Genomic DNA, 26,181 nt, shown 5'->3' on the forward strand with positions numbered 1-26,181 from the left:
ATTCAGCGCTGTATCTGTGAAATTAAGAGATAATATTGTTATTTCCACTTTTCAGTAGTTTCAGAAGTTTAGGCTTTTACGTAACTGTCACCAGTATCAATGGCTTTAACTGTTTTTTTACTACACTTTGCTCCATAATGCATTGCTGCCCCCTATCGTCATCAACGGCGGGCCAGTTTCATTTATAAACCCTGTATATGAAATTAATAAATTATTTGTAAATAATAATAAAAACAACGACATTGATAATAATAATATTAATAATAATAACAATAATAATAAAAATAATGTCTTCTAAAAATTGAATGAAGTGCACTTTGTTGCACATTTGATCAGGTTTCTTTTTTTAATGTGATGACTATGTTTATGGGATGCACCACAAAGCAGTATAATAGTGTGTTTCAAGTAATTCTATCTCCTTTGCTTTATTTTATCAAGGGATAACTACCGTTTTTAAACTAGACATAAGAACACAATAAAGATTCAACATACAGGGAATGGTATACAAATAGAACAACAACAAAATTGTCAGAGGTGTATTACGCTAGATGAAAATATTATAAATCATACAGATATGTGTCCTGATGGCCTTTTTGTTAGTAAAATTAGAAAGTAATTTTACATATTGCTCAATATCCTTCAGGAAAACAAAAAATAGGGCTTTTTATTGGTAAATGTAATTTATGAACTCATTCATTATCAAACATATTATTAATCAGTTATTTATGTCATTAATTTGTCTTCTTTTCTTGGGTTTTTGAAGAAAGCCAAACACCACTTTTTCCCATGATAATGTAGTCTTAAAGATATGATCAGTGACATATATGCAAAGGTCTTGTCAGAATGTCTTGTTGTGAGAACAATGTAAAAAATGTGTAAAACTGTTACTGAATATTAATCCCAAAAAGAACAGTTCGTGTTTGTCTATTTTTTCTCCACACATATTAAATTGTAAGATCTTCTGTAGCTACACTATAGATCAAGATGCTATAATAGGCAACTGGAACAACGTTAAAACTTGTTTTAGAGCTGAGTGAATAAACGCACGAGTTTACCGCAAACCTGCACTTTGACAGCAGACACAGCTACACACATAAAAAGTTCAGAGTTGTTTCTAGACAGCAGATCCTGTAATCCCCACAACTGCTGCTTAACGCTTCCATGGAGACATGGTGACTCTGTGGACATGAGGGAGGAGGCATGATGTAACATGTTGCATCATGCAGTTAAGGTATTTGAAAGCGATTATTCAGTCTGATTTCAGATAAAGAGTAGCATGCTGCTGGCTCAGTCTACAAAACTGACAGTGGCAGGTAAAGGCCAATATAACTAACTGAAGTGTGACCGAAGACACTAAATGAATACAACTATTTATTTAAGGAAATATCTGTCAGGTAGATGAACACTACAGTTTCCCAAATTAAATGCAACACATTGTGCTCAAAAAGCTGTATTATCAATTAAAACAACACTAAATCTAAACAAGATAAATATTTCAACAGAAATTCACAGGCTGAAAACACAAACACTGAACAGAATAAACAATGGGGAACTCTCTCCACACCGAGACATAAATAAATACAAAACGTCTTCCTTATACAGACACGTTAAATTCATTTTTGCAGTGAGCTGGCTGGTACAAGCATCCCACTACATATTAAATATGTGGCATTTTATCAATTATCAGTGCAAAAAACAAAACAGACGTTAGCAAGAAGGTGAAAACTCGGCTGGAATGTATTTTAGTAGTGGTGAGTTAAAGAACATCCTGCAGACAAATGTGATGCGCTTGATAAAGACACTTAATGTAAACTTGATTAACTGTTTTTGTAAAGCACTGTTGGGATAGCGTGAGGTAAGCGTGTAATGTGTACGTAGTTGCAGATCCTGCGGGGGTTTAAGAGGGGAACAGACCAATCAAATCATATCAGCACACTGCTTCTGTCTTCATCTCCTGCTAAAGCCCAGTATTATTCAGGATATTAAGCAGTACAGCGAGATGCAGTGAGTGAGTGACTACGACGACTGCAAACTATTCAACACTTCCTTCTCTTGGTCTGAGCAAGTTAGAGAGGCACACATTTATACTCTTGCATACATCAGATCCAGTGGTTCTACTCAACAATCAGTGAGGTTTCAGGATAATGGTGTACTCTCTGGACTGAAACATCTGGAATAACTCTGAATGCATAGATTGCATGAAAACAAATAATAAAAACAAATAAAATTACTTCAATCATCAACACATGTAAACAAACCTTTTACACATATTTTAAACTAATACAGATATTAAAGCCATCAGGCTTTGTATCTAAAACTTTTGACAACTTAACAATTAAAAGGTCACAAATCTGTAATTTCTAGGACAAGCCTGTTTCTGCTAATGTAAGATTTAATGTGATACCTCACCTAAAATCTATAATCTGAGCGTCAAATACTCATCCTGTGTAAGATTGACAGATTCCTTCTTCAAAGTCAGTTACAACAGTTAAACAGATTATCATTGGTGAGTTTCACAGTGGAAACAGATACTAAACAATCCCTGTAAATCCCTTTCTCTGAGATATAATCCACTTCACCTCTGTCCTTCTATATGCTCTTTGTTCCAGCAAACATTCACCCAAAATATTACTATCAACACTGCATCTGTGTTGCGCTATCACGCTCACTGAAGCTATTAACAGTAGTGTATATGTATGGAAGAAGTATATTTTGATGAAATGATGACTGGACACACTGAACACATGGACAATGCAGGAGTGGTTTGAAATTTAGATACTTTTCCCCTCTACTATGAAATCATGTCACTACTGAAATCCACTGTAGCACTCATGAACTCTGAAGAAAGAAACAGCGTCCAGGGTGAGTGACACTCAAAACTTAGATATAAGATTAAATACCACTTCAAGAATTGGGTATTTTAAGGGGCGATGCTACAAATTAGACTTTTCATTATTCAGTTTTCTACATAGCTTATTTTACTCAATCCCTGGTGTCTTATGTATGCCACGGCATGTCACAACACAAAAACCTACATGCCCCCTTTGCAAACTTTAAATGTATGCTTATTATTACACATTCCAAAAGTTAAAAAAATAAAACTAAACTCTGCACAGCTCCATTACTCTTATTCTGAATTTCTTCTGAGCTCCGGTGGAGCTTCATTTGAATTCTGCCAGTCACCACACTGCACAAAAAATGTTTTGTTAGTCAAATCATCCTCATGCTTTGATATTCACATTCATGCCCAAGGTAAACACTTCCTTTCAGAATAAGGTGCTATTCATGTTGCAGGTAAATTAACACCGAAATACATCGAAATGTTTTGTACAGTAGAGATTAAAATGTTTTCTAAGTTGGCCAGTTGGATTTTATTTTGAGCCATATTACTAAATTCCAAGCTTGGACAATTTGAGAGGGACCCAACTGTTAAGCAAGTAATAATTCACTAACAGCACAACAAACCTTGTGGTTTGCCACAAACTGACACATGACATGTCATTACACTGGGTGGTTAAAAAAACAGTATATGCTTGTGTGTGCATGCATGTTTACAGGAATGTATCCAGACACGCTGCATAAAGTGTGGATAAAGGAAATAGACACACATCCACTGAAAGGCTGTTTTTTGACACCCATGGAATTTTGCTCTTGGCCAATATTTGACATAGGTGTGGCACCTTGCTGACAGGTGACATACTGAATATCAACCTTATTTAGCAGGAAATTTGCAGTCATGACTTCAAGCTTCAGTGAGAGTAAAGACTGTCTACTTTTTGGCATGGTACAGGTAATAAACATGTAAACTGGGCACCTGTAGAGTTTTACACAGCTATTACAATATTTTCTGCTGAGAATCAGAATAATGGAGCTGTTTATAAAAAAAAATTAGTGTACACACAAATCATAAATCATAACTGTGAAGGTATAAAACATATACAGCACAGTTATGCTTTCCAAAGCAAAATATTCTGCTCAAAGTGAGACAGAATGTGAAAAGCAAAAGTAGTCATGAGTAATGTAAACTGCTTCAGCAGCTGAATGAAAGGAGAAACATTCAGAGCCCAGTTTTGTCAGACACATGTAGTAGTTGCACTGGGTGTATAAATATATTTAGTTCTTATTTCTCTGCAGAGCCTCACACAGATTGTGATTCGGATCTGGCTCCTGACTCATGATCTCAACACACTCCCATTCTCCGCTACAACTGGACCGTTTCACCGCCTCGACCACTGTCTGCACATACAGACCATCCTCGAATGTTGGGGCCATGGCAACTGGTCCTCGCGCCCATGACCTGCGCTCCTCATGAGCCTGAAAAGACTGTCTCAGTGCCTTTACCATGGAGCTCAGCCCCCGCAGGTGAGGCAGGGGCATCTCTTTCACCTCTGGTCCCACCCACCCACTGTCACCTAGCAACAGCTCCTCACCTTTACTCCCATTGCGTTGACCATACAGCTCTGCCCCCCTGGCAACCAGTCTCCCAGTGGATCCAACTACCATAACCTCGTGCACAAATGACCCTGGCATGTTGAAGTTCAGGGTCACAGTGCAACACACGCCACCAGGGCTAGAGCCAGTTCCACTCATCAACATTTGGAAGAAGCAAAAATCATCGCTGGTGACGCGGCGGATGCCTCGGATCAAGCTATTTTGTTGTACAAAGGTCCGCAGTAAGCCATGAACACGATGGGCTCGTGCACCAGTTAGGTAACTTAAAAGGTCAATGATGGAAGAGCCAACAGTGTGCAGACCACCTCCTCCCATCAGCTCCTCACACGTCCAGCCGTACGACTGATCCAGGAGGCTGGGGCCGTAGACTCGGACATCGCACACCTGCATTTCGCCAACATATCCCTCCACCAGCAGCTGGCGCATTGCCATAAAAGCTGGCAGGAAGCGCAGGGTATTACCCATAATGCTAAGCAGCTGTGGGTAGTATCTGGCTGCAGTCACCATCTTGAATGAATCCACAGCAGTGGCAGCTTTCTCACACACAACATTTTTACCTATACCTGCAGAGAGAGAGGGAAAGATAGGGGCTGTCATCATTCAGATAAAACTGGATTCAATGATCTTTGAGGTCAAGTGCAACAAGAATACTAGAATTTTACATTTCAGTGATACAATCTGGCAATCTAGGGCTGCCCCCCAAAAGTCAGAGATTCAGATCATCAGTCAGAGACACCTAAATCATCTGACACTGCTTCAAGTCGAGCAGTCATCATTTGTTCCTGGGATTTGCTATGAATACAACAAAAAGTCAGCATTCTCCTGTAACCACACGATGTAGCACAGAGGTGTGTGTATAGCTTGTTTATATTGAGATCTGCAGCCTTTAGTATCCATTGAAAGTATTGCCGTGGTTAAGTTCTTTGGTGGGGACACACTCAGGAAGTTGCAACTAAAACAGGAAGCTGAGGTCAACACTCAGGAATTCCATCAGATACAGTAAGTTAACTTCATAGATCTGCTCTCCCCTGATATGACTATGTGTTAACTATGTTTACTTCAATGTGCTGCTAACAAATGTGAGTTGTGGGGAATTTCCAGTTTTGATCTAAGTACTGTTTTAGGTTTTTTTTCACCTCAAATTACTACGTTCCCTGAGGTCACGGGTATGATCTCCATTTATCACATCTCAAGGATAATCCCTGAGAAATATGCAGCCACGTCCAGGATATGCAATTTTGGGGGAAAACTGTCATTGTAGTGAGAAACGCTGAATCCCTCTAGAGCTAACCTGCCACGCCCAGCTGGGTCAGGTCACATTAGCAGTATGTACGACTGAGATGGTTATACAGTGTCAGTGGAAACTGGAATGCAATATCTGAATCTGGTGTTTCGGGAAAAAAGCTTACTTGATTGTCATAATTTATTTAAACCCAAAAATTCTTAATTCTGTTACGTAAAAGATAAAAGACAGAACACTTTAAATGTGGCCAAGGTTTTCAGACAGGGCAGCCTTGTAAAAGGAAAAAAGTCTGCTTTCTAGTTAAAGTTAATGTGCGTTTATCACCTCTTACCCAGTGCTTTGACAGCAATCTGTCGTGTCATTGAGGGTGGAATATAGATGCAAACAAGGTCGACATCTTGGTGCAGCAGGACGTCATCAGATCGGCTGGTGTGAAATGGGATGCCCAGCTCCTTTGCCAAGCAGCATGCCTCCTCTTCACTTCGCCCCCAGAGTGCATGAACCTCAAAGCCTTCAGCTTTCAACAACGGCACCAGCACCCGGGCTGTGCTGCCCGTGCCGAATACACCGACTCCTGGCAACATGGCAGCGCCACTCCACTGCAACCTTATGTGTTAACCATGGCCAGCCTCATCGACATCCCAACAGTTTAGGATTAACTTGTCTGTCAAGGCTTTCACTGTGTCTGGAAGTCAAGGAGATCTCACTGTATCTGTCAAGATAAAAAAAGAAACTTATAAAGATAGGCAACATTGGTGACAATGACAAACTCAAATCTCACACATTTTTATGTCATTTTTTTGTTGTTTCCATTCAATACCTAAATGTAAGGTGAACGATAGTGATCATGCATGTTAAAGCATTAAGTTAAATAAGTAAAGAAAACCACCTTACTGTAATGCAGGATTTAAAACCACACATTAAGACATTCAATCTCTATTACAATGTTATGCTAACCAAAACCACAGACAATAACTTGACTCATAACCCAGTATCAACATTATCTCTAGTGGCTGTATCAACACACAGGACAAACAGGTCCCATTGAGCTCTGGACCAGTTTTTCTCATCAGCAGTCTCAGACAGCTACTTACATTGTGTCCTGCTACATAGTTAACATGCCATTCCTCATATGTTCCACACCCACCGAAAGTCAACGTCATCCCTATTACCTCTGTAGCAAGTGCCACTTATGTCTGTGTGTGCTTTGTTCAGGTTAAACATTTTCTCAGTGACATTTTCAAACAAAAACTTGCACACACAACAGCTGAATTAATCAACATTTTATCAGAATAACATAAGGTTAAATATAAAACAGAGTGTGGCTCAGCTCACCTGAGGCCATCCAAACTGTCTATTTACCTTTGGTGATTTCCTGATGTAATTGAACCTGTGACTGTTTGAGGTTTTCAGTAGTCCATGTAATTACTGTTAATGGGCTTTTGAAGTGGGAGCACCTGCCCACAGTAACATCTATTTTTGGGAAGGAGGGTGGAGGTAAACACAGCTCTTTCTTGCCTGAGCTCTGAGGGTGTGCACAGACTAAATGGTTTGCCTATATTCTATTGGGAAGATGTATTTATAGGAATATGTAAGCTGCTAACATAAGAGTAGTGGCTGATAGGAGTGTACAGTGTGCCTCACTTGTCCCCCTGTAGCCATGACTGTACTATAACACAATGTGTGTGCCTGTGCACCTGCCTTACCTATGTAGCCTTTGAAAAAAGAGAGGCTCTCCCTACTCCTCACTGCATCACCTCAGGGCTCAAAAAGCGAAGCCAAACACGCATATATGTTTCCAGGCTGACAGCAGATGAAGCCACCACTGGAGAGTAACCTAGCCGTGCTGTGTTGCTGTCGGCTGGTCAGATAACAAAGCCATGCCGCACGTAATTATCACTACCGAGACCAATGGTAGTTGGGCATTAGGCATATTTTTACAATACCATAAACTTGCGGAAAGTGGCCACTGCTTTAACTAATATAGATGTAGCGGTTATATGCTCTGAATAGTTCACACACACACTAAGCTAGCTAACGTTACACTATGATGATAAGGTTAACGTTAGCTAGCACGTTTAGCTAGCCGCCGGGCCAGACAGCCGCAAAGCGAACTCAAAAACCTCCCGCTAAACGAAGGTACTTTACAGACTTAATATCTAAAGTTAATTTATCAAATTGTCTTTAAAAATGGTATAAAAACCAACACATACTGCTGTGTAACATAAGCTACCTACTGTATTCACCAGTATCACATCCACAGCAGTTGAAGGTGCTCAGCCGGGCGCTGGCCAGTCGCTAATGGTAACTTCAACAGCAACGCCAGGACTGTGGGGAGGGCCAGAGATACTACAAGAGGCTGGAGATAGGTCACCAGCAGAGGATTAAGTAAAGGTTACACACACACGCTAGCTAGACCCACAAATACGACTACTGACGGCCCTTTGCACGTTAAACTGTTCAATTTGAATCATGTCATCTTGTAAATTAAAGATACATAATTAAAACGTAATTTACATGAACTTAGAACTGTGTATTACTATGCCCGTGCAGTTTTTGATCGGCCACCGATATTTCCCATGATTCAGTGTGCTAGTCTGCACACCGCACAGACCTGCACTGATAAGTAGCCCAACTTCTTTTTACTTTAGGGTAATTCTAGCCTACACATTACCTTTTAGACATTATACTATGGTTACTTCTGTGGAATGAGCTGTATTGTACAATCTGTGTGTTTCTACGGTTGTTCATTTCTCACTGCAAATCAATTTCCTATTCATTGCTAAACGCTAAATGGCAGGTGACAGGTGTCTGCCAATGTATGTTGTTTCCTGTCATGTCTATTTTTCTCATGGCTTTATAGAGTACCAGTTTCTGGTAGACTATTTAAGAAAATGAATAGGCTACAATTTAATAAGTAGCCTTAATATTCTGACTAAAATAAATTCTAGACATAATATTATCACCAATAGCTGGCCCAGGCACAGGGACCCAAGGGCTCAGGGGGGCCCTTAACCAGAGCCTCTGCACAAAGTCGCTCTTGATGACTTTGCATTTCTTGTCAAAGGGCTTATTCACCAAGTCAAAAAAAGAAAAACTTAAGTAATAGCCTAAAAGTTCACCCAAACGTTGTCGTGAGAAAGACACCATCATGACTCATTTCATATGAGAGTTTATTTACCCTCAGTTTTTGCTACAGGACTTCAGATGCACTGAGTACTCCATGCAATTTGGGCCCTTCACCTCTGTTTGGAGAAACAACAGATGTTCCTTAGGGGGATTAGGGAGGCCTTTTACATGTTTGTGTCATAATCTGCCTATGTTGGTTAACTTGATTCAGTTTTAGCTCCATGAGCCACAAAGATTTAACTGTGGTGCTGCATTAAGTGCTCAAAGTAAAATGTTGATAATATCTGATTAACTGTAAGGGCATTTAGTACAGTACAAATATCACTTCTTGAAAAACATCTGGCATGTCTGCCACCAATTTTTGTGTCCATTTTTGGATTTTTTTAGTATATAAAAACTCTCCTTGCCATGAGGTCAGGATGCTCTTTTATTTAGCAGATAGGCCCACAATGTTGTCTTTACCAGGTTTTTGAAAAGCATAGTGATCTGTCAAAATTCTGTATATGTGTGTGAATCACACATATCATGCTGATGTTGTCATTGGTGGACTTTTTGGCTTTCACATGCTGGTCTCAGTGACTACCAGGTACATTTTGGTGAACAAAGGCTATGGAGTAGAGAGCTCCAAACCAGTGTGCAGTTGCATAAAGCATTTTTATGTTTTCCTTAAATTTGTTTAATTGTGTTTCAATTTTATTTAACAAATTGCTCAATTTTTTTATATAGGTTGTTTTTTGGGGGGAATGTTATTTAATAATATGATAATAAATAATAGGACTTCCTTAAAGTCTCTTTTCTTTTACATAAAATAATCTATATATGGCTTCAAATGTTCCAAAATTCAGTTAAGGATGTGTCTGTGCATCTGATCATAAATTCAAACTACAGAAGATGTGTCTGCGAATGTGCAGAGAAGTGTCTGACATGTGGATCAGTAGACTTTATCCAGGTGTGTCTGACAGGTGGAGTAAAGGTTGTGCGTGGAAATTTGCAACCGTAAAACTCTATAATGAAATGTCCAAACTAGCACATCCTCCATGCAGGAGATTCAGGGCTGTTACTTCCCTGTGGTTTCCATAATAGACTCAATCTCAAAGGAGAAATCTACAAGGCCATCAGGTGGCTGATAAAGGTTACTACCACATGCAGACATGCACGACTCTAAAATGTGCTGTTTCAGATGGCAAGATTGGTAAAGCAGAAGAAAACAGATGGAATTAAAACGAAACAAAAACTAATATGTCCTTTTTTCATTTTTCATTTAACCTTTATTTCAACATGGAGGTCCATTGAAACCTGTTAACATTCTGTTACATAGAAAATGTAACTTTTCATGGATGTTTCATATGAAATGATAAAAATATAACCTCTAAAACTGTTCCTACACTGCTTTGCTTTGCCCCAGTGTATGAGGGGATATTCAGTTGAAAAATGTTAAGTAATGGTGATGCCAAAAGAAGGTATACCTGCATGCTGAAAACATGTGAGGCTCCAGAATTAATGTTATAGTCTACATAATCTTTCTGTCAAAGAAAGAATATATTCTGATGTGAATTTCTTGAGATCACCATTTTGATTTGTAACTATAATTTAGTTACATATTTTCTCAGTAATTGTGACTAATTACAATTACATTTATTTTGCCATTTAATTACATGTAACTAGTTACTCCCCAACACTGCTGACCAGATCTTCTATCAGCCAGTGTGACTGTTTTATTGGGCCTATGCATGGAAAATAATATCTGCATTAATGTAATCAGATTTTTGTGAAACATTTCCATCGCAAACATGGTTATTTAAATATACTGTATTATGTATGAGGTTACTGTTCTTCTACGTGCAGCTTTTATTATGTTCTGTGTGCTTGTATTATAATTAAATTAAAAGATTTGGACATGGAAACAACACTGTGGATTTCTCTGAGCTGAGCTTAGTGTGGCGTGACCAGCAGGGGGCAGTATATTACTAACGGACCTGGACAGGAAGCGCAAAGGATTATGGGACTTTTAGTTCTCAGTAGAGGACGGTTGGCTTGATAACACCGCGAAGAACAAAACAAGACCTCTATCAACGAAATTAAAACACCAGCCTCGAATTCAGCATCAGTGCGAGCTCCTTATGCGTCGAGTCCGGATCATTTCAGGTGGATTGAGTCGTCGCATGAAGAAAAGCGGCTCACTTTTGGTGAAAAATAAACAGGAAGTTGTTAGCGTTGTGGGACGTGTAGTTCCGCTTGTAGGCCACTGAGCTTGATAACAACGCATAGAATAAAGAAACAACAATAAAATAAGCTAAACTTCACCAGAAGACCGTGCTTTTAGCCTCGGTGTGTCGGTAATCATGCCCGGGTTCACCTGCTGTGTGCCTGGCTGCTACAACAACTCGCACCGGGACAAGGACCTGCGCTTCTACACATTTCCTAAAGACAGCACGCTGAGGGAGATCTGGCTGAGGAACATCTCTCGGGCCGGGGTCAGCGGCTGTTTCAGCACCTTCCAGCCCACCACAGGACACCGAGTCTGCAGCGTGCATTTCGCCGGCGGTAGGAAGACATATACCATCCGGGTGCCGTCCCTCTTCCCTCTGCGGGGGGTCAATGAGCGCAGGAGCCGGCGGGGCAGAGGCAGGAAAGTGTCCGCGGCGGTTCCTGCCCCCGCCGCTGCAGCGACCTCTGGGATCGTCCTCGCCAGCGTACTGGACAGCACTGCAGAAGGAGCCGAGGGCAATGCTGGCGGCGAGGCGAGCGATGACAGCATCACCGTGGTTCAGATAGGCCAAAACGGGGAGTACCTGGGCACGGCGCGGCTGCCCGCCCAGTCAGAGGGGACTTGTTACACGGCGCCGATCGGCAGCGCGGAAGACCTGAACGCCGACGACTCATCGGTCGAAACCGCGTCCACCGTGCACCAGCCGTCCGTGCAGTATGTCAGTGTGACCAGCAGCCCGCTGGACCACTCGTACTCGCTGACCACCGGCACCACGTCCGCCGAGCTGCTGCGGAAACTGAACGAGCAGCGGGACATCATCGCACTGATGGAGGTGAAGATGAAGGAGATGAAGTCGACCATCCGCCAGCTGCGGGTGGCCGAGGCCAAGCTGCAGGAGGAGGTGCGGGAGCGCGACCGGCTGCTGTACGGAAACGCGGTGAATTTTAACGTCCGGAAGAAGGTGTGATGGGTTGGCATCACCGGAGACGACCCGTTACAGAGACTCATACTAACGGAGATGGCACCGGGGGGGGGGGTTTGAAGACAGCAGATCAGCCCTGTTTTGTATAAAACTACGAGCGATGACAATTTATTTTCAACAAGTAGAGCTGAGTTTTCGTAGGCCTGAAGTTAAAAAGAAGTTGACTGGCTAGTTAATGTAGCTCATATTAATAACACAATTGCTAATTACATAGAAACATGCTTAATCCATTACTGACCTGCAGCCCAACCAAGGTCAACAATAGGCCTACATATTTTAATTAATTAATTCACCAGGGACTCATAGTTTGCACAGACTTACAAGTTAGACAGACTTACACATTAATAACTGGACTCATGAGGAAGATGCTCAAAACTGCCTAGTTGCATAGAAGGTTTTTCTCCTTAAGATGTATTTTTCAATGTTTTTTTTTTCTAAGAGTTTAAATGAGCAGAAACATCTCACATTAGATCTACAGAGGTAAAGTATGCCAAAATGAAGTATCTACAGGATATTTTTTACACAAAACACTATTCTTGGCACACTTGTGTTAGTCAATAAAATACAACTCTAACATGACTTTATGTGAGTTGCCTTTAAAGGTACCTTAAAGGTGGAGTCAGCGATTTTGGAGAATTTTTTTTTAACTCAACACCCACAGAAATACACCCCTCCAGTCAGTGCTCCTTCAGAAGCTGTTTTACTGGGTTCACTTCATTTCAGTGTGCCGGTGCACCACTTGACACGTCATGGCGAGAGCCGGTAAAGCTGATAAATGGAGCGTAATCTGTCAGCCAGTGGCAATAAGCACGCCATGGTCAACTGACAAGACATACATTAATGGTAGCTAACAGAGCAAAACCCATGGTAACTTTTCGAGTTGACAAATGATTGTTTGCACGGACAGTGATGTTCACCATGTGGTTTCCTGTACGCCTGAATGACATATCAGTTCTCTGTATTATCAGTCTCACTGATGGGGCGTGTGGTCATTGTGACGCATAGGCCGCTCTCACCACTGAAATTTAGCAGGGCTCTGTGCACCACAGGCATACACTGCAGTGCTAATAGTGTGGACCCACTGTCCCTCTCACTCCCACTGCCTTTCTCTTGATACATCCATGGCCTTTACTCTGTCCCGTCCACAAGCACAAACGCCCACTGTTGCTAATTGGCTAGTGTTGTGTGGCTCGGTCTGAGCTGCTTTTGTTTCCCTTTACATAGCCAAAGCATCAGGAATACCAGATATTTTTTTCAGCACACACACTGAACGGACAGCTAGTGGAATGTAAGGAGATATTCGCTGACTTGGATAAGAATCTCTGACTGCACCTTTAAATTGTTTCCCTTCTCATCTTGTTGCCAAAGACGTGCAACAGAAAACTGACTTAAAGGGATTCCTTAAATCACAAAGGGGCACTCAAAAAAATCTTAAATGATGTTTCTTGAAAATGTGCGTTGAGTTACATTTGCTCAGCTTTTTTGTTTGTTTGTTTGTTTTGAAAATCTTAAGAGAAGTACAAAGAAAAAATTTTTGTCAAGATACTTTATGCAACCTGTACATGTATGTCTGCCCTCGAGGTTCTTCTGTGAAACAGCACCTGCTCGTTTCATTGTGATTCATCTGTGTGATGTTCCTCCACACATAAGTTTAGTGGCTGCATTTTTCTGTCCTGTTCATGAGTGTTTTATGCACAGGATGTTACATACATTTCTGATTTTTGAAGTTGGTCTGACAGCTATGCTCTGCGCTCATTTTGAAGTAAATTTCATTTTGAAACAGTGCTGATTTATGATGAGTGTTTTCTTAATTTATGAAGTGTGTCCTGATTATTTCAAATGTCAAAGTAGCACAGCAGTGGGTCCGAAGGTCCTGGAGCATTTTTTTTATTGCTTTTACCTTTAAGTTGAGGGGTCTGAGGTCAGCCCGCATGGGTCACAGTCACCTGCTAAGGGCTCTTGTTTTGATTTTTTAGGTGCAAAGAAGTGTTGGATTTCTAGTGACTTAAGCTTAAGTATATTTTTTCATCATCAGATGTGTTGAGTTTTGGAAAATGTAATAAAAATTTGCATCATCTCAAATCCTCAATCATAAACACTTGTGATGGGAATGGAACATAAACTCAAACATTAAAAGACAGCGCTGATGCCATGTTTTCTACTCCTGTTGGGGGCGGACTGAGCCTCACTCAGCATTTACTCTGTTTTAAGATGGTGACATCATTAAGATGCATGTGATAGATGTGATGAAATGTGCAACTCATCATTTTAGCTGTTCTCTCCGAATCATCTTGGAATTATTTGGGGTTACTTCTTGAGACACAACAAAAGATACATATACTCCTCTTTGAGTTTCAGTGATGATTGTAATTTAAAGGTATACTACACAGGATTGTTGTTGCCAGTGAAAGTAAAAGCCAACCCTAGATTCACTCTGGTTTGGCGTTTCGCCTCGCCATATCCTCCTGAGACACGAACTTTCGTTTGGTATGCATTTTTAATTTCTCCTAGCTATTTGGGATCAGTAGGACCCGATAAGTATAAAAAACTAAACATTGTCAAAGATAATAAAGTCCCAATGTCTTCAAACGAGTACTTACTAATTAACAGTGTCTTAGTTTGTTAATGTTGCTAAAATTGGTCAAATGTGTTGCCATGTGAAACTACAAACATTATTAATCATAAATAAACATGTTTCAACCATAAAATGTGAACAGGTTTTGGGCCCCATCGACTTTTGTGTCGGGATCAGCTGCAGACTGACTTGGCAGCAATGGCTGCCATCTTGTTTTTACATGGATTATTTTATTGTGCTCTTACAACCACTAAATGGCACAAGAAGTGTCCACGAATGAGGACAACAGGTCTAAGTTAAGCAGAATGAACTATAAGGTCAAGTAAACCTAAAATCTAATGTCTAATGAGGACACAGAGTCTCAGGAGGATTTTCTCTTGGTTGCCTGTCTGACACCTGGTCACTACCTTTTTATAAAGCTCCGACCTCACCTGAGCGCTGTGGGGGTTCAGTCCCATAAACATACCATGCACAGAAAATAAGAAAGTGTAGGCAGAGGACAGAGTCTCTGCAGAAATATACACCTCTACACACTTCTAGCAGGTCATAAGTGATAATTGAGAGGGATTACTTCTGTATATACATTGTTTTTTAGGAAAATCTGGCCCAGTATACCTTCAAAATTAGCTTTACAGTGGATTCCTGCGGAGATTACTATTGCAGAATAATGAATGAATTGGTTTGGTCATAAAATATCCCAAAGCAATTTAAAGTGTCCCTTACAGTTTGCCAGGGGATATCCCCAGACCGCTTCTTTCAGTCAACAGTCTAAAAACAAAATGATAAGCAGTGTTAAAAGCAGCAAATTGTCATATTTGAGAAACCACATCAAGCAAATTGTGTTATTTTTACATCATAAATCACATACAACAGGTAATTGTGTGTCAGAAAACATATGGATTCATTCTGTGTTGATCATCTTGACTAATTATTTCAGCACTATCCTTACTGTGAGTGGACCACTACAGTGTATGGTATGAAGTTTGTTTATTTACTTGCCTTTTTCAGAGGTTAATAGCAGATCTGACCTTAAAATCTGTCAGATGCTGTAGCATGATTTTCACCCTCTAGATGGCGATGGCATAACAGCTTGAATTGCAGGGGTTTACAGTGTAGCTCCTGTCTATATGGTCTAATCTACTTTATCTGTCCATGTGTGTGTCTGCAGCTTGGATGGTCATTTGCCTAATTGTTACTTATATTAAAGCTGTGAAGAGCCGAACATCTGAGTGTGACTGTAGAGCTGTAAATGCAGTCATTCAACCCCAAACTTAAAATCCGTCATTTTGAACACCTGCCGTGTTGATGTGTCACATGAAACAGAGAGAGAGGGAGAGACAGATGAATGGATAGACAGAGAGTGAGGATCTAGATCCTAATCTCATCTGGATTTATTTTGTTTGGTTTTTTTTTTTACTCCCAACAGTGTTGCATAATGCCTTAATCCAGCGCTGTCAATCAAACTTACACAACTCTATCTTCCTTTTCTATGGCTGCTGCCGTTTACCACAGCCGCCTTTACATTCAGTCCAGACAACAGCTTCTCATTTCAGACCGTCTCATCATTTAAGAGTAATTATGTAATGTGAGGGAAGTAAAACAATGTGTTCCAGTGTCTGACATCAGGCACACACTGTGTATCTGTGCCTGGGAAAAAAAAGGGTTACGATTATATAAAATCTCTTGGGCCTATCATTCATGGTATTTTGCTAACACATGGGCTGAGTAGAATGACATATTGCTAGTTATATTTTGAAAATGTTGAACATGGACCAGTGTACAACTGCCCTGTGCAATTTAAGATATCTGTCTGTTAAACTGACCACCTAAAGCTTTTAGTGGATGGAAACATTTGACTCCTCAGTCTGTCACAGTGCTTGTTTTTTTTATGTTAATTTCTTTCAGTTTTGGTGCACCATCCAAAGATTTTTTAGTGGCTCCATTTGCACACCCCTATGAAGACTTTCTGAGGGTCGCCAATGCATTAAATATGCAACACTTAACAATCAAAAACTTTGCCTAATTTCTTTAAATGAATGATAACGTACAGTAGAAAAATATATTAATATATTTCAAAGTGTATTGTTTGGGCATTGGTACCAAAAAAATCAAACAACACTCAAACCAAGAGAGCATAGAGAGTGCTAATAGAAAATATCTACATTTCCTGTCTTTTACCACCCTTTTTACCATTAAAATTGGTTACTGATAAACCTGACTGACCAAAATATGTTGTTTCTGTCTCTCCAACTGGATTTTGGATCATACATTTAGCATGAACTGTCTATATAACAATGTTTCTGCAGATGACACTGTTTTGAGCAGAAGAATGGCACTATGGTCCAAGAAAAAATGTGAGTGAAATTATCAGACAGCAGTGAGGAATTGGGCTCAGTGGAGAACAATTCACAGAGAACTCTAGTGTCACAATAGGTCCTACTGGGATCTACTCGTGCAATGATTTCACCAGGAAAAAAAGCCGCTGGTTGTACTAGGAGATGTTCCTTGAAGGAGGACAATAAATGCAACACTTCACACATCTGTGTGTATCTGGGCACTCTGACACACAGCTGACAAATTTAATACTTCAGCTGCAGTAAAATATACATGGACATAACAGGGACAATGAGATAACACCACTCCTGTTACAAAGCATAACAGTGCAGATGGATCACGCTCTTCAGAGTGACAGACATTACTTTTACAGGCTGATTTGCGACATGATTATGTTTGGGAAAAGATCATGTTTTGGCTTAAAGTTCTGGGTTTTGGTGCCATGTATGTGATCAGAACTGCATCAATTTATAAATGTTGATATGATATAAGTGTGAAACATGAAAATATAAAGTACCCATTTTTTTCAGAAACATACAATACCAACAGCTTTTTCTGGCAACACAGGTATGTGAACACTTGATTCACAAGAGCATCAGTTAGTTCAGCCACTGATGCTGGGATATGAGGCCTGGCTCACAGTTAGTGCTCCAGTACATCTCATAGGTGTTGGATGGGGTTCAGGTCAAGGTTCTGTGCAGATCAGCTCTTCCACAGCAAACTGGGAAAACCATTTCTTAATGGATCTCCTCATGGATTTCAAATTAAAACAGAAAAAATGTTGGATATTGGACACAAAGTTGGTAACACTATATTACCTAAAGTATCACTGTACACTGCTGCATTATGATTGATCTTAATTTAAACTTCTGTTATGGTCCAAACAATGAAAAACAGCCCCAGAATAGCACACAGCACCTTCGCCTGAGGCTTCAACATGTAACAACAAGAAAAGTCCTGAGAGCTAAACCATGGAATGACTTCAACAGACACATCCACCCATGTTGAATGCACATCTCCAAGGTAAGATTGAAAAAAAAAAGCAGATGTTTTCGGGACATATACAGCTGGAATTGAAGCCAAAGTTCACATGATGTATTGATTTGGAGCAGCAGCTTCAGATACAGACAGATTATTCTGCAGTTAATGGTTGTTTTAAGCTGCAGATTAACAATGGGTTACCATTCCTCCTGTGTCAGTATACAGATGTGAACCGGGACTTATACTAATGCACGGAGTGTGAGCCATCTGGGGGGCATGGCAGAGGATTTGGAGGCCAAGAGGAAGAGGAGGGGGATGTAAGACAAACACTCAAGTAGGAAATTGGGAATAAGGTAGATGGTTTACAATGAGCCATCTAAAAACATGGTGCAAATCTCTGTTGCCTAATCTTTAGTTCAGAGTGTTAAAAGATATACAGCGCGGATGATTCATTCTCACATGGGTTGCTACTATTCTCAGAGGGCGCCCTGCGTCTGTGTTGGACTCCCAGGTGAGCTGGATTCTCCTATCCTCAGTGGGATGTCATCCATCTGTTCACATGAAAAAAAAAATCCTCCTGACACTTCTGATCATGTTTCCTTCTATTATCATTTGTGACAAACTCCCTTTTCAACAGTAAAATCAGGGCTTTATGGTGGACAAAAGTGTGGGAACAAGGCAGAGATGGTAATAAATTATAATATATTTAATTTATTTGTGTTTCAGATAAATGCTCTAAACACTAAAGACCGGAAATGAGAACACTCTAATCCGGTGTGGTGTGTTGTGATGCTGTCATTGGTCTGCTGCCTCCAAGCTCTCATGGCTCTCGCCTTGTGCCCCTCCCGAGAGCGCGCGCGCACACACACACACACACACACACACACGCACACACACACAGCATCCTCTTACTCTGTGTGATGCATCGGTCCCTTAATCCAGCCGGGTTGTACCTCTGTGCATTGCTTTACTTTTGCAATCTGATGAATTCCCAACGGATGGCCAAACACATTACATTTTAAAGCAGCAACTTTGGACTCTTTGGACTTTGAGTCAGTGGGAGCTTCACATCAGAGCCTCTGGTTCAGAGGGAGGTGGGACTCAGCTCCATAGGACTTGTGGAACGAATGATGAGGTCCCAACCAGGCGCAGCGACCATGCTGCTGCCCATCGCTCTCTGTCTCAGTAAGGATTCTTCTTTAATTATTGTCTGAGTGTATTGATGAGGTGCATTCAAGTGTTCAGGACGAAAAGTTTGTAAGTGCTGAGTTTGCCTTTACTTGTCCTATGTTGTGTTCTTTTACTAGTTTTTCCTGTTGTGTCTTCACATTTGTCTTGAAACTTAAGTTGATCAGAGGACTTAAAGGTTTGTCAGAAAAAGCTTGAAGTAGTTAAGATGGCTGATGAAGGATATTTAATTTAGCTTGTTCTGAAACTGAGGAGAGACAGGTTTTACAAATGCACTTACCTTAATGAAATGCTCTCTCTCTCCTTCTGCATGTGTGTGGGTGTGTGCACATGCGTACATGCCTGTGTGCATGTGTTTGCGTATGTGCATTTGTGTGTGTGTGTGTGTGGGTGTACATGCATTTGATGCCTATCATGTAGGCTATTTAGGTGTGAATTCTACCATCTATTGTTTTTGAGTGTATTTTTACATTTGGTTTTTCCAGTAAGATTAAATCTGCACAAGAGCAACATTTTTCATGAATGAAACACTGTTTCATTAAGGGATTTATAACAATGACAATGAATTTTGAAGAGAACTACATTGCAGTAAAATCATGCTACTTGTGGGATAAACAGTAAATTAACAACCACGATGTAATACAGACACAAAAAAGCAAATACACCAAGAGTAAAAAAAAACCATAACAATCTTTGACAATGTGTATTCATATGTAATTAATAAAGTCCTGAGGCAGCTCAGCAAAAGCAAAAACTTAAGAAGACATCTCTCTGAGGCATGGACAGCAGTCACATAAAACCTAAAAAATAACTGGGAAAGTCACATCGAAGTTAAAGAAAAGGATATTAAGTTAATATAAAGAAGAGGCATTTTAAAGTGATTACAAAAATGTATATCTATTAAGGTGAGTAAATGATTTCAAAGACAAGATTGACTTTCAGGTAAGTGCTACTTGTGGTTGCAAAGGTAGGCAGGCCTCTGGTTTATGTTGCTCTGATATATGGACACCCTTGTCCCCTTTAGATCTTGGGCTGTTTTTCCATGTTGCGGACACTTTGGACAGTTAAGGGAAATATCCATGCTTCAGCATTACAGTGATATGTTTGAAAACACTAAAATACTGTGCTACAAACCTTGTGTAAACAGTTTGGCTAAAGCAAAGAGAATTAAAGACAAACTAAAGGTAGAAGTCAGATAAAGATCATCACACATGTATTGATAGCCACCAATAATGACTTTTGTCAATAGTTTGAAGATGTTCTGTGATTTTCAAAGAAATTAAGATACATGATTTTGAAGAGGGGTGTTATATTCAAATGTCCATGTAAACCCTGACCCTGGAACAGCTTAACCTGAGTCTGCTGACAACTGGATATGTCCACAGGCGTCTTCAACGCCAACAACAAAGCTGTTCCATTCAAAGGGAAAGATCTACCAACTCAAACACACCTCCATACCCTCATGCGTTGATCAGGTCATTGCATAAATGTCCTCTTTTCCAAATCAGTGTTGAAATATTCCAGTAAACCTTGATTCACTCCTTTCCAGGAACGTTTCAGTGACTCAACTCAAAGCAGGCTCACAGGGACGTGTTATGTATGAGCTGATCAATGCACTCACACAGCTCACACAAGGTTTTTGTAGCCCTACATTGAATTTGGCTTTGAGGCTGTATAATCCCTCCAGATGAATGGAATACAACATATTTCTGTATTTGTTTGATCCATCTAAGCAGTGGATGGATCATGTCTCCATAAGCATATAAACATTGTGTTTCACTCTACAAGATAAAATCCCTGACCTGAAGAATGTAGTGATTTTATTCCTCTCTCATGACTAATTTGTCCGCATATGTACATTCACTGAATTATTCAATGAAAAATTATCTCAATATCATGATCATACTGTTCTCTTGTCTCTTCCTCTCCACTAGGCCTGGTCCCCATGTGTTTTGGAGCTGCAATTCCTGTTTCATGTGGTTCCATTTACAAGAGTTTTGCTCAGTGTTTAGTAACACTTGGAGACAGTTTGGTGGAAACACAAAAAGACCAGAGCACGCAGGACATTGATGCAATCTGCAGGTGTGTCTTCCCATCACTGTGGTAACCATCCAGTAACGACTTGATACAACGTGTTTTTAATTTTTTAAATTATAATCCCTAAAGCTGCTCTAAAGATTAGGTATTGGTGGTAGGGATGGTGATGTCAGTCCATTCACCCCTTTGGTCAACAACGGTTGGCAATGGCTTTCCATGAAATCTTACACAGATATTCATGATTCCCAGAAGATGAATCCTACTCATAATAATAATCCCTGACTTTTTTTGTTCGTGCCAATATGAGGTTGACTCTTTTGGATTTTTGTGAAATGGCTGAATGGCTAATGGATGGATTACAATGAAGTAGGCTTACCTGTAAAACTAATGAAATTTCCATCAGTCTCAGTTGTACTTCTGTTTGGAGCTAATTAGCCAATGTTAGCATGCTAACATGCTAACATGTGAATATGATAAACATTATACCTAAACATAAGCAAATTAGCATTGTCACTGAAAGCATGTTAGCATGCTGCCATTAGCATTTAGCTCAAGGCACTGAGTGCAGCCTTGCAGAGCTGTAGACTCCTCTGTTTCTGAGGTGTTAAAATGAGGTGTGGTCAGGTGCATTTTTGGGGTGTTACTATTTTGACGTAGCAAGGAGAGGTTGCACCATTGGCCACCAAACCCTGGTCCAAAGTCAGAATGGCTCAGTATATAAGGGCGCATTAGTGAGATGCGCCTACATAGGCGGCCTCAAAACACTCACACTGACACTTAACTTGTTACACGCACAGAGATGTGCAGATGGGTTGCATGTGGGCGAATAATAGCCGACATCATTACTGATCAAAATATTAATTACAATCTCTAAAAAGTAAACAGAGCAGACAAAAGCTGCTCTCGGCTGCTGCTCTGGAGCAAACTCCCCATTCAAGTTCCAGCATGTGGGATTTAGCAGGATAACAGCAGAAATGGAGTACAATATTCAAACAACATTTTCATTAGTTTATAATCACCCCCAGTTTGTTACCAGTCTGCAACCTCCCCGCTAGATGCCACTAAATCCTACTGACTGGACCTTTAAGACAGGTGTTGTGTACATTTATGCACAAGGAGCAGCAAAACTTCACTGATTATTGCAGTGAATTGTAAAATTCATTTTTAACTTGATTTTATATTGCATCAACTCTGCCTCAGGTTTTAGCACTGAATCACACATTTGATGATCATTACATTCTTGTGACTAAAAAGTGAGTAATAAAAAGTGAATAAATATCAAGTTTATTCAAGTTTTGTCAAGTTTATTAGGGCAGTTTTTAGTTTTGCTACTGAAATGTCCCACAATATTTGCTGCAGTGGTATTACTGTTCGTACTGCATTGCTCTCACTGGAAAATTGTTCGCTTATCCAATTTGCTGAATTCGCCATGCTAATATCGCCAGATGTAGGTGCACCTGGATTTTAAGGGAAATAGGAGATGACACTCTTATTGGTATGCCCAAAACACACCTATGATTAATTAAGGGACTAAATACAACCCTTTTGCCCTTTGTGCCTTTCTTTGCATCCAGATTTTGTGCCATTTAACACGCAAAAGTGGTTAGACGTGCCCTAAATGCACTTGTGTCACTCACTATTGACCATAGATCTTTTGCATAGGGTCCTGAGTGTTGTATTCAGAATCGATTTAACATGAACCCACAGATCACCTGACTCTGCAGTACAGAGGGTTATAGAGTCTCATTGTTTTGGTTTTATGGCCCACAACTTTACTGTTTTGATTTATGCTCTTCCATATCATTAATGTCATTTCCACTTGCAGCAGGGATCTGTTTTCACATCATATTCTCTTCTCTACTTAAAAAAACATGATGCAATGAACAATGCTCCTCTTCTGTTACTTTTCCACCAGAATAGCTGCAGCATGTTTTCTACCCCAGAATGGACTCTCTATGGACCTGTATTGTTTAAAGTTTATTACCATTGTAGCGCCTTGGTAGCTGAATGGTGATGGCGGATGCAACATAACCACAATATCACTGGTTTAGTTCCAGTCAGGGACCTTAGTTGCATGTCATGCCCTGCTCTCTCACACATTTGCTGTCTTCTTCTTCTTCACTGGTGTCAAAAATAATTGTGCTGTTGTCACCAGTAACCACAGGTGCTGTCAAATAAACAAGGGCTAGAAAGTTAAGGATTATAACTTTAAAGAGTAGTTTTTAATCAGACTTAGACACACCCAGTAGTGATGTCACAGGGTCCTGCAGTGTATCTGTCCATCACTGCAGCAACATGAAGGGTTTAAAGATATTTTTGGGGGGCTTTTTAGCCTTTAATGTATAGGACAGACAAGCGTGGGGGGGGGGAGTGGCATGCGGCAGGGGGGCCACAGGCCAGAGTCGAGCCCGGGCTGCTGCGGCACCAGCCTTGTGTGTGGGGCGCCTGCTCTACCACTAAGCCACCGACGCCCTTGCAACATGAAGGGTTTAATCACTGGAGGTCACCATCTAACCTTGTCATTTTTCATTTTCTACACTGACATCTCATTGTGTCCTGGTTCCTTGAAGGTCCTGGAACGCATTCCACGTTTGTGCCAACTCAGCTCTGGCCGGCTGTCCTGGAGAAGCAGCAGCAGTCTGGGAGTCTCTTAGACAAGAGTCCAGGAAGACACAGTTCTCTGGAAACCTCTACGACATGTGTGCCAGCCTCACCACCCTCCCACCCAGCACTGTGCCTGCACCCCAAAGCCCTCCCACCTCTGACCAGACCAACCAGGAAACACTTAAAGGGCAAACAAACAAGCACAACCCTACCTTCAGCACACTATTGATCCCTGTATGCAGCACCTTACTTCTTCTGTTCAGGAGTTAGTTTAACCATCTAAGTCTTTTAATCAGACAGCTGGTCATCAGTGTCCTGCTCCCTCTACGATCCAAACATATGAGGGTAAACAGTCTTTACAAATCAGGCTCACCATGATTACATATCCATCCTGGGAACTGGACATAATGAAAAAATATTTTAGTGCAAAGTGGTGCATGTGGCTTTAAACAAATAAGATGTTGAGATTATCACATGCCTGGCTCTCAGAAATAAGTTCACACAGAAGTTGCTTTCACGCTGATATAAATATGTAAATTACTGGTAACAGATCAGCTGTGTCACGGAGAGGTCCAATGTGTAGTATTTAGGGGGATATATTGGCAGAAATTGTATTGTTCAGTTAAATTTAATAGGCTGGAGTGACAAACAGTTAATGTAAGGAGAGAAGAAAAAGACTCTCCTACTCACTGAAGTCACTTAGCTGGAGGACAGATCTCAGTTAGGTTACAGATAAAACCTAATGTTTGCTGTAAACACTTTATTTTTTTATCACCACTACAGTAATACCACATGATTTTTTTTTTTTTTTTTTCCGGACAAAAGAGATTTGAACGGGTGCCAGGTGTTCAGATGTGCTTGTGATCCAATCAGGTGTGATTCAGAGTAGAGTATTATTACAGAGTGAAAAACAGTGTTTTTGTGCAGTTTAATTCGTCACCCTGTTTGACCGGTTTCATATCAGAGAATTAGATTTCTGTGTGAGAGAATCCTCTGCAGTGTGTGCATGATGTCGCAAAATGTCACCACTTGTTTATTCTGTGTCATTTCATGTGGCCCCTTTCAGTGGTTTTCTGATCCTTCTTTAAGCAGCTGTATGTTGCTTTTTCTATTATGAACTGTTATGTACAGTAAAGTTTTACTTCTATCGGTTTAATAACTTAAAGCATCCCCTGTGGGGCAATTAAACAGGATACATAGCAGAGCACACGCATCTCAATGAAACACATAGGACACAATAATACAATAGATATGTACAAATTACGAGTGCATGAGTCAGTGGTGGAGGGAGCGGGAAGTTTCCCAAGTGTTTCCTAATTTTCATCCTTATTAACAGTTGCTGTAATATTATTTGATGTTGTATAACTTTTCTTTGATACTGAGCTGTTATGCAATAATGCACTGCGTTTTATTCACTGGTTTTCACTTTATGAATATAGTTACTATATTATTTTCCATTTTTGGTTATTTGCATCATACTCTTTTGTAGACAGCAGTATAGAGTGGCACATGCCTCTTTGTTTCACTCTGATTTTTAACCCAACAAAAAAAACCCAAAAACTTAAATTAAAGGTTTGCTGACAAACAGTTACTTTCCTTAAATCACAACTCTACTTTTCTCGAAGTCATAGATTTTTGTGTCAGTGGTGTTTGCATGTGTGTGTGTGTGTGTGTGTGTGTGTGTGCATGATCTTAATACTCTTAAGCTGTTTCATAACAGCAGAATCATGACTAGATAAATCTCATCTGTCTTTATTCCCCCACAGTGTAGCAGGTTGCACCTTGAAACCCTAGAAAACAGTCTTAATGCCCTCAGAGCACAGGGGTAAAACTGCTGTTCGTGGGAGGTGAATGATAATTGGTTGTGTGGTGTGTTGCTGTGTCAGCATCGTCATAAATTATGACTTGAACATGAGTTGAGCAGGTAAAGCATCTGTAGGTCAGGGGCAATAACTTCATTATGGCAGCATGCTGAATTTAAGATGTTATTGCAGCAGTCAATGAAACCTCAGGTGGCTCGCCTGCTTTATATTCTGCTTAAAGTTTCATGTGTTACACTGATTAAATGCCAACATGCAGCCTCTGTAACCCAACGTTCACAGGTTGAATGGCTGATTTAAATAGTGCTGATTCATGCACTTTTACAGCTTTAGTGTTATGCAGTTGCAGTACAGTTGGAGTTTGCACACGAGTGTGGTACCTGATACCATTTTTGATCTGAAATTAGACTGCCTGTCAACAAATCTCTGGCTTTATCTAGTTTTGCTAACAGGCTACATCTTTAAAAACCAGATCATAACCCTGACGTGGTCATGACGACAATATGTGGCAGCTCACCGTGGACAGAGAGGGGGTTCTTGCTGTCTGACTCAAGGGCTGATTTTTACAGATGAAATATGAACAAATGTGAAGGTGTAACTGTAGTTTCAGTGGGAATCTTAAGGCAG

The 26,181-nt window shown here is 40.4% G+C and overlaps 3 protein-coding genes across 5 annotated transcripts; 2 read left to right on the forward strand and 1 right to left on the reverse strand.

The window, feature by feature from the left end:
• Window positions 1–1,358: 1,358 nt before the first annotated feature.
• Window positions 1,359–8,030, reverse strand: gfod2 (glucose-fructose oxidoreductase domain containing 2). Of its 3 annotated transcripts, none has more exons than XM_033631337.2 (3): window positions 7,933–8,030; window positions 6,027–6,407; window positions 1,359–5,015 (listed from the first exon to the last, which is right to left on the reverse strand). In XM_033631337.2, the coding sequence occupies exons 2-3, from the start codon at window positions 6,277–6,279 to the stop codon at window positions 4,114–4,116; spliced, it is 1,155 nt and encodes a 384-aa protein (XP_033487228.1). In that variant the 5' UTR covers window positions 6,280–6,407; window positions 7,933–8,030; the 3' UTR covers window positions 1,359–4,113. The 3 variants fall into 3 exon arrangements, with proteins under 3 accessions (XP_033487228.1, XP_033487237.1, XP_078016646.1); XM_033631346.2 differs by having other exon boundaries at window positions 7,942–7,987; XM_078160520.1 differs by having other exon boundaries at window positions 7,929–7,983.
• Window positions 8,031–10,830: 2,800 nt separating this feature from the next.
• On the forward strand, window positions 10,831–13,799 carry thap11 (THAP domain containing 11). Its single transcript, XM_033630200.2, has one exon. The coding sequence runs from the start codon at window positions 11,167–11,169 to the stop codon at window positions 11,998–12,000; it is 834 nt and encodes a 277-aa protein (XP_033486091.1). The 5' UTR covers window positions 10,831–11,166; the 3' UTR covers window positions 12,001–13,799.
• A 5,027-nt stretch (window positions 13,800–18,826) lies between these two features.
• Window positions 18,827–25,321, forward strand: LOC117257883 (neuritin-like protein). Its single transcript, XM_033628258.2, has 3 exons — window positions 18,827–19,090; window positions 21,028–21,175; window positions 23,701–25,321. The coding sequence occupies exons 1-3, from the start codon at window positions 19,033–19,035 to the stop codon at window positions 24,002–24,004; spliced, it is 510 nt and encodes a 169-aa protein (XP_033484149.1). The 5' UTR covers window positions 18,827–19,032; the 3' UTR covers window positions 24,005–25,321.
• Window positions 25,322–26,181: the final 860 nt, after the last annotated feature.

Source organism: Epinephelus lanceolatus, chromosome 2, assembly GCF_041903045.1.
Source record: "Epinephelus lanceolatus isolate andai-2023 chromosome 2, ASM4190304v1, whole genome shotgun sequence".
In the NCBI taxonomy this organism is placed as follows: Eukaryota; Metazoa; Chordata; class Actinopteri; order Perciformes; family Serranidae; genus Epinephelus; species Epinephelus lanceolatus.

Coding starts and splice junctions, on each gene's coding strand:
- gfod2 (XM_033631337.2), bottom strand. CDS start 6,279: ATGTTGCCAGGAGTCGGTGTATTCGGCACGGGCAGCACAGCCCGGGTG. Junction 5,016..6,026: donor GATTGCTGTCAAAGCACTGG/GTAAGAGGTGAT, acceptor CTCTCTCTGCAG/GTATAGGTAAAAATGTTGTG.
- thap11 (XM_033630200.2), top strand. CDS start 11,167: ATGCCCGGGTTCACCTGCTGTGTGCCTGGCTGCTACAACAACTCGCAC.
- LOC117257883 (XM_033628258.2), top strand. CDS start 19,033: ATGATGAGGTCCCAACCAGGCGCAGCGACCATGCTGCTGCCCATCGCT. Junction 19,091..21,027: donor GCCCATCGCTCTCTGTCTCA/GTAAGGATTCTT, acceptor CCTCTCCACTAG/GCCTGGTCCCCATGTGTTTT. Junction 21,176..23,700: donor GACATTGATGCAATCTGCAG/GTGTGTCTTCCC, acceptor GGTTCCTTGAAG/GTCCTGGAACGCATTCCACG.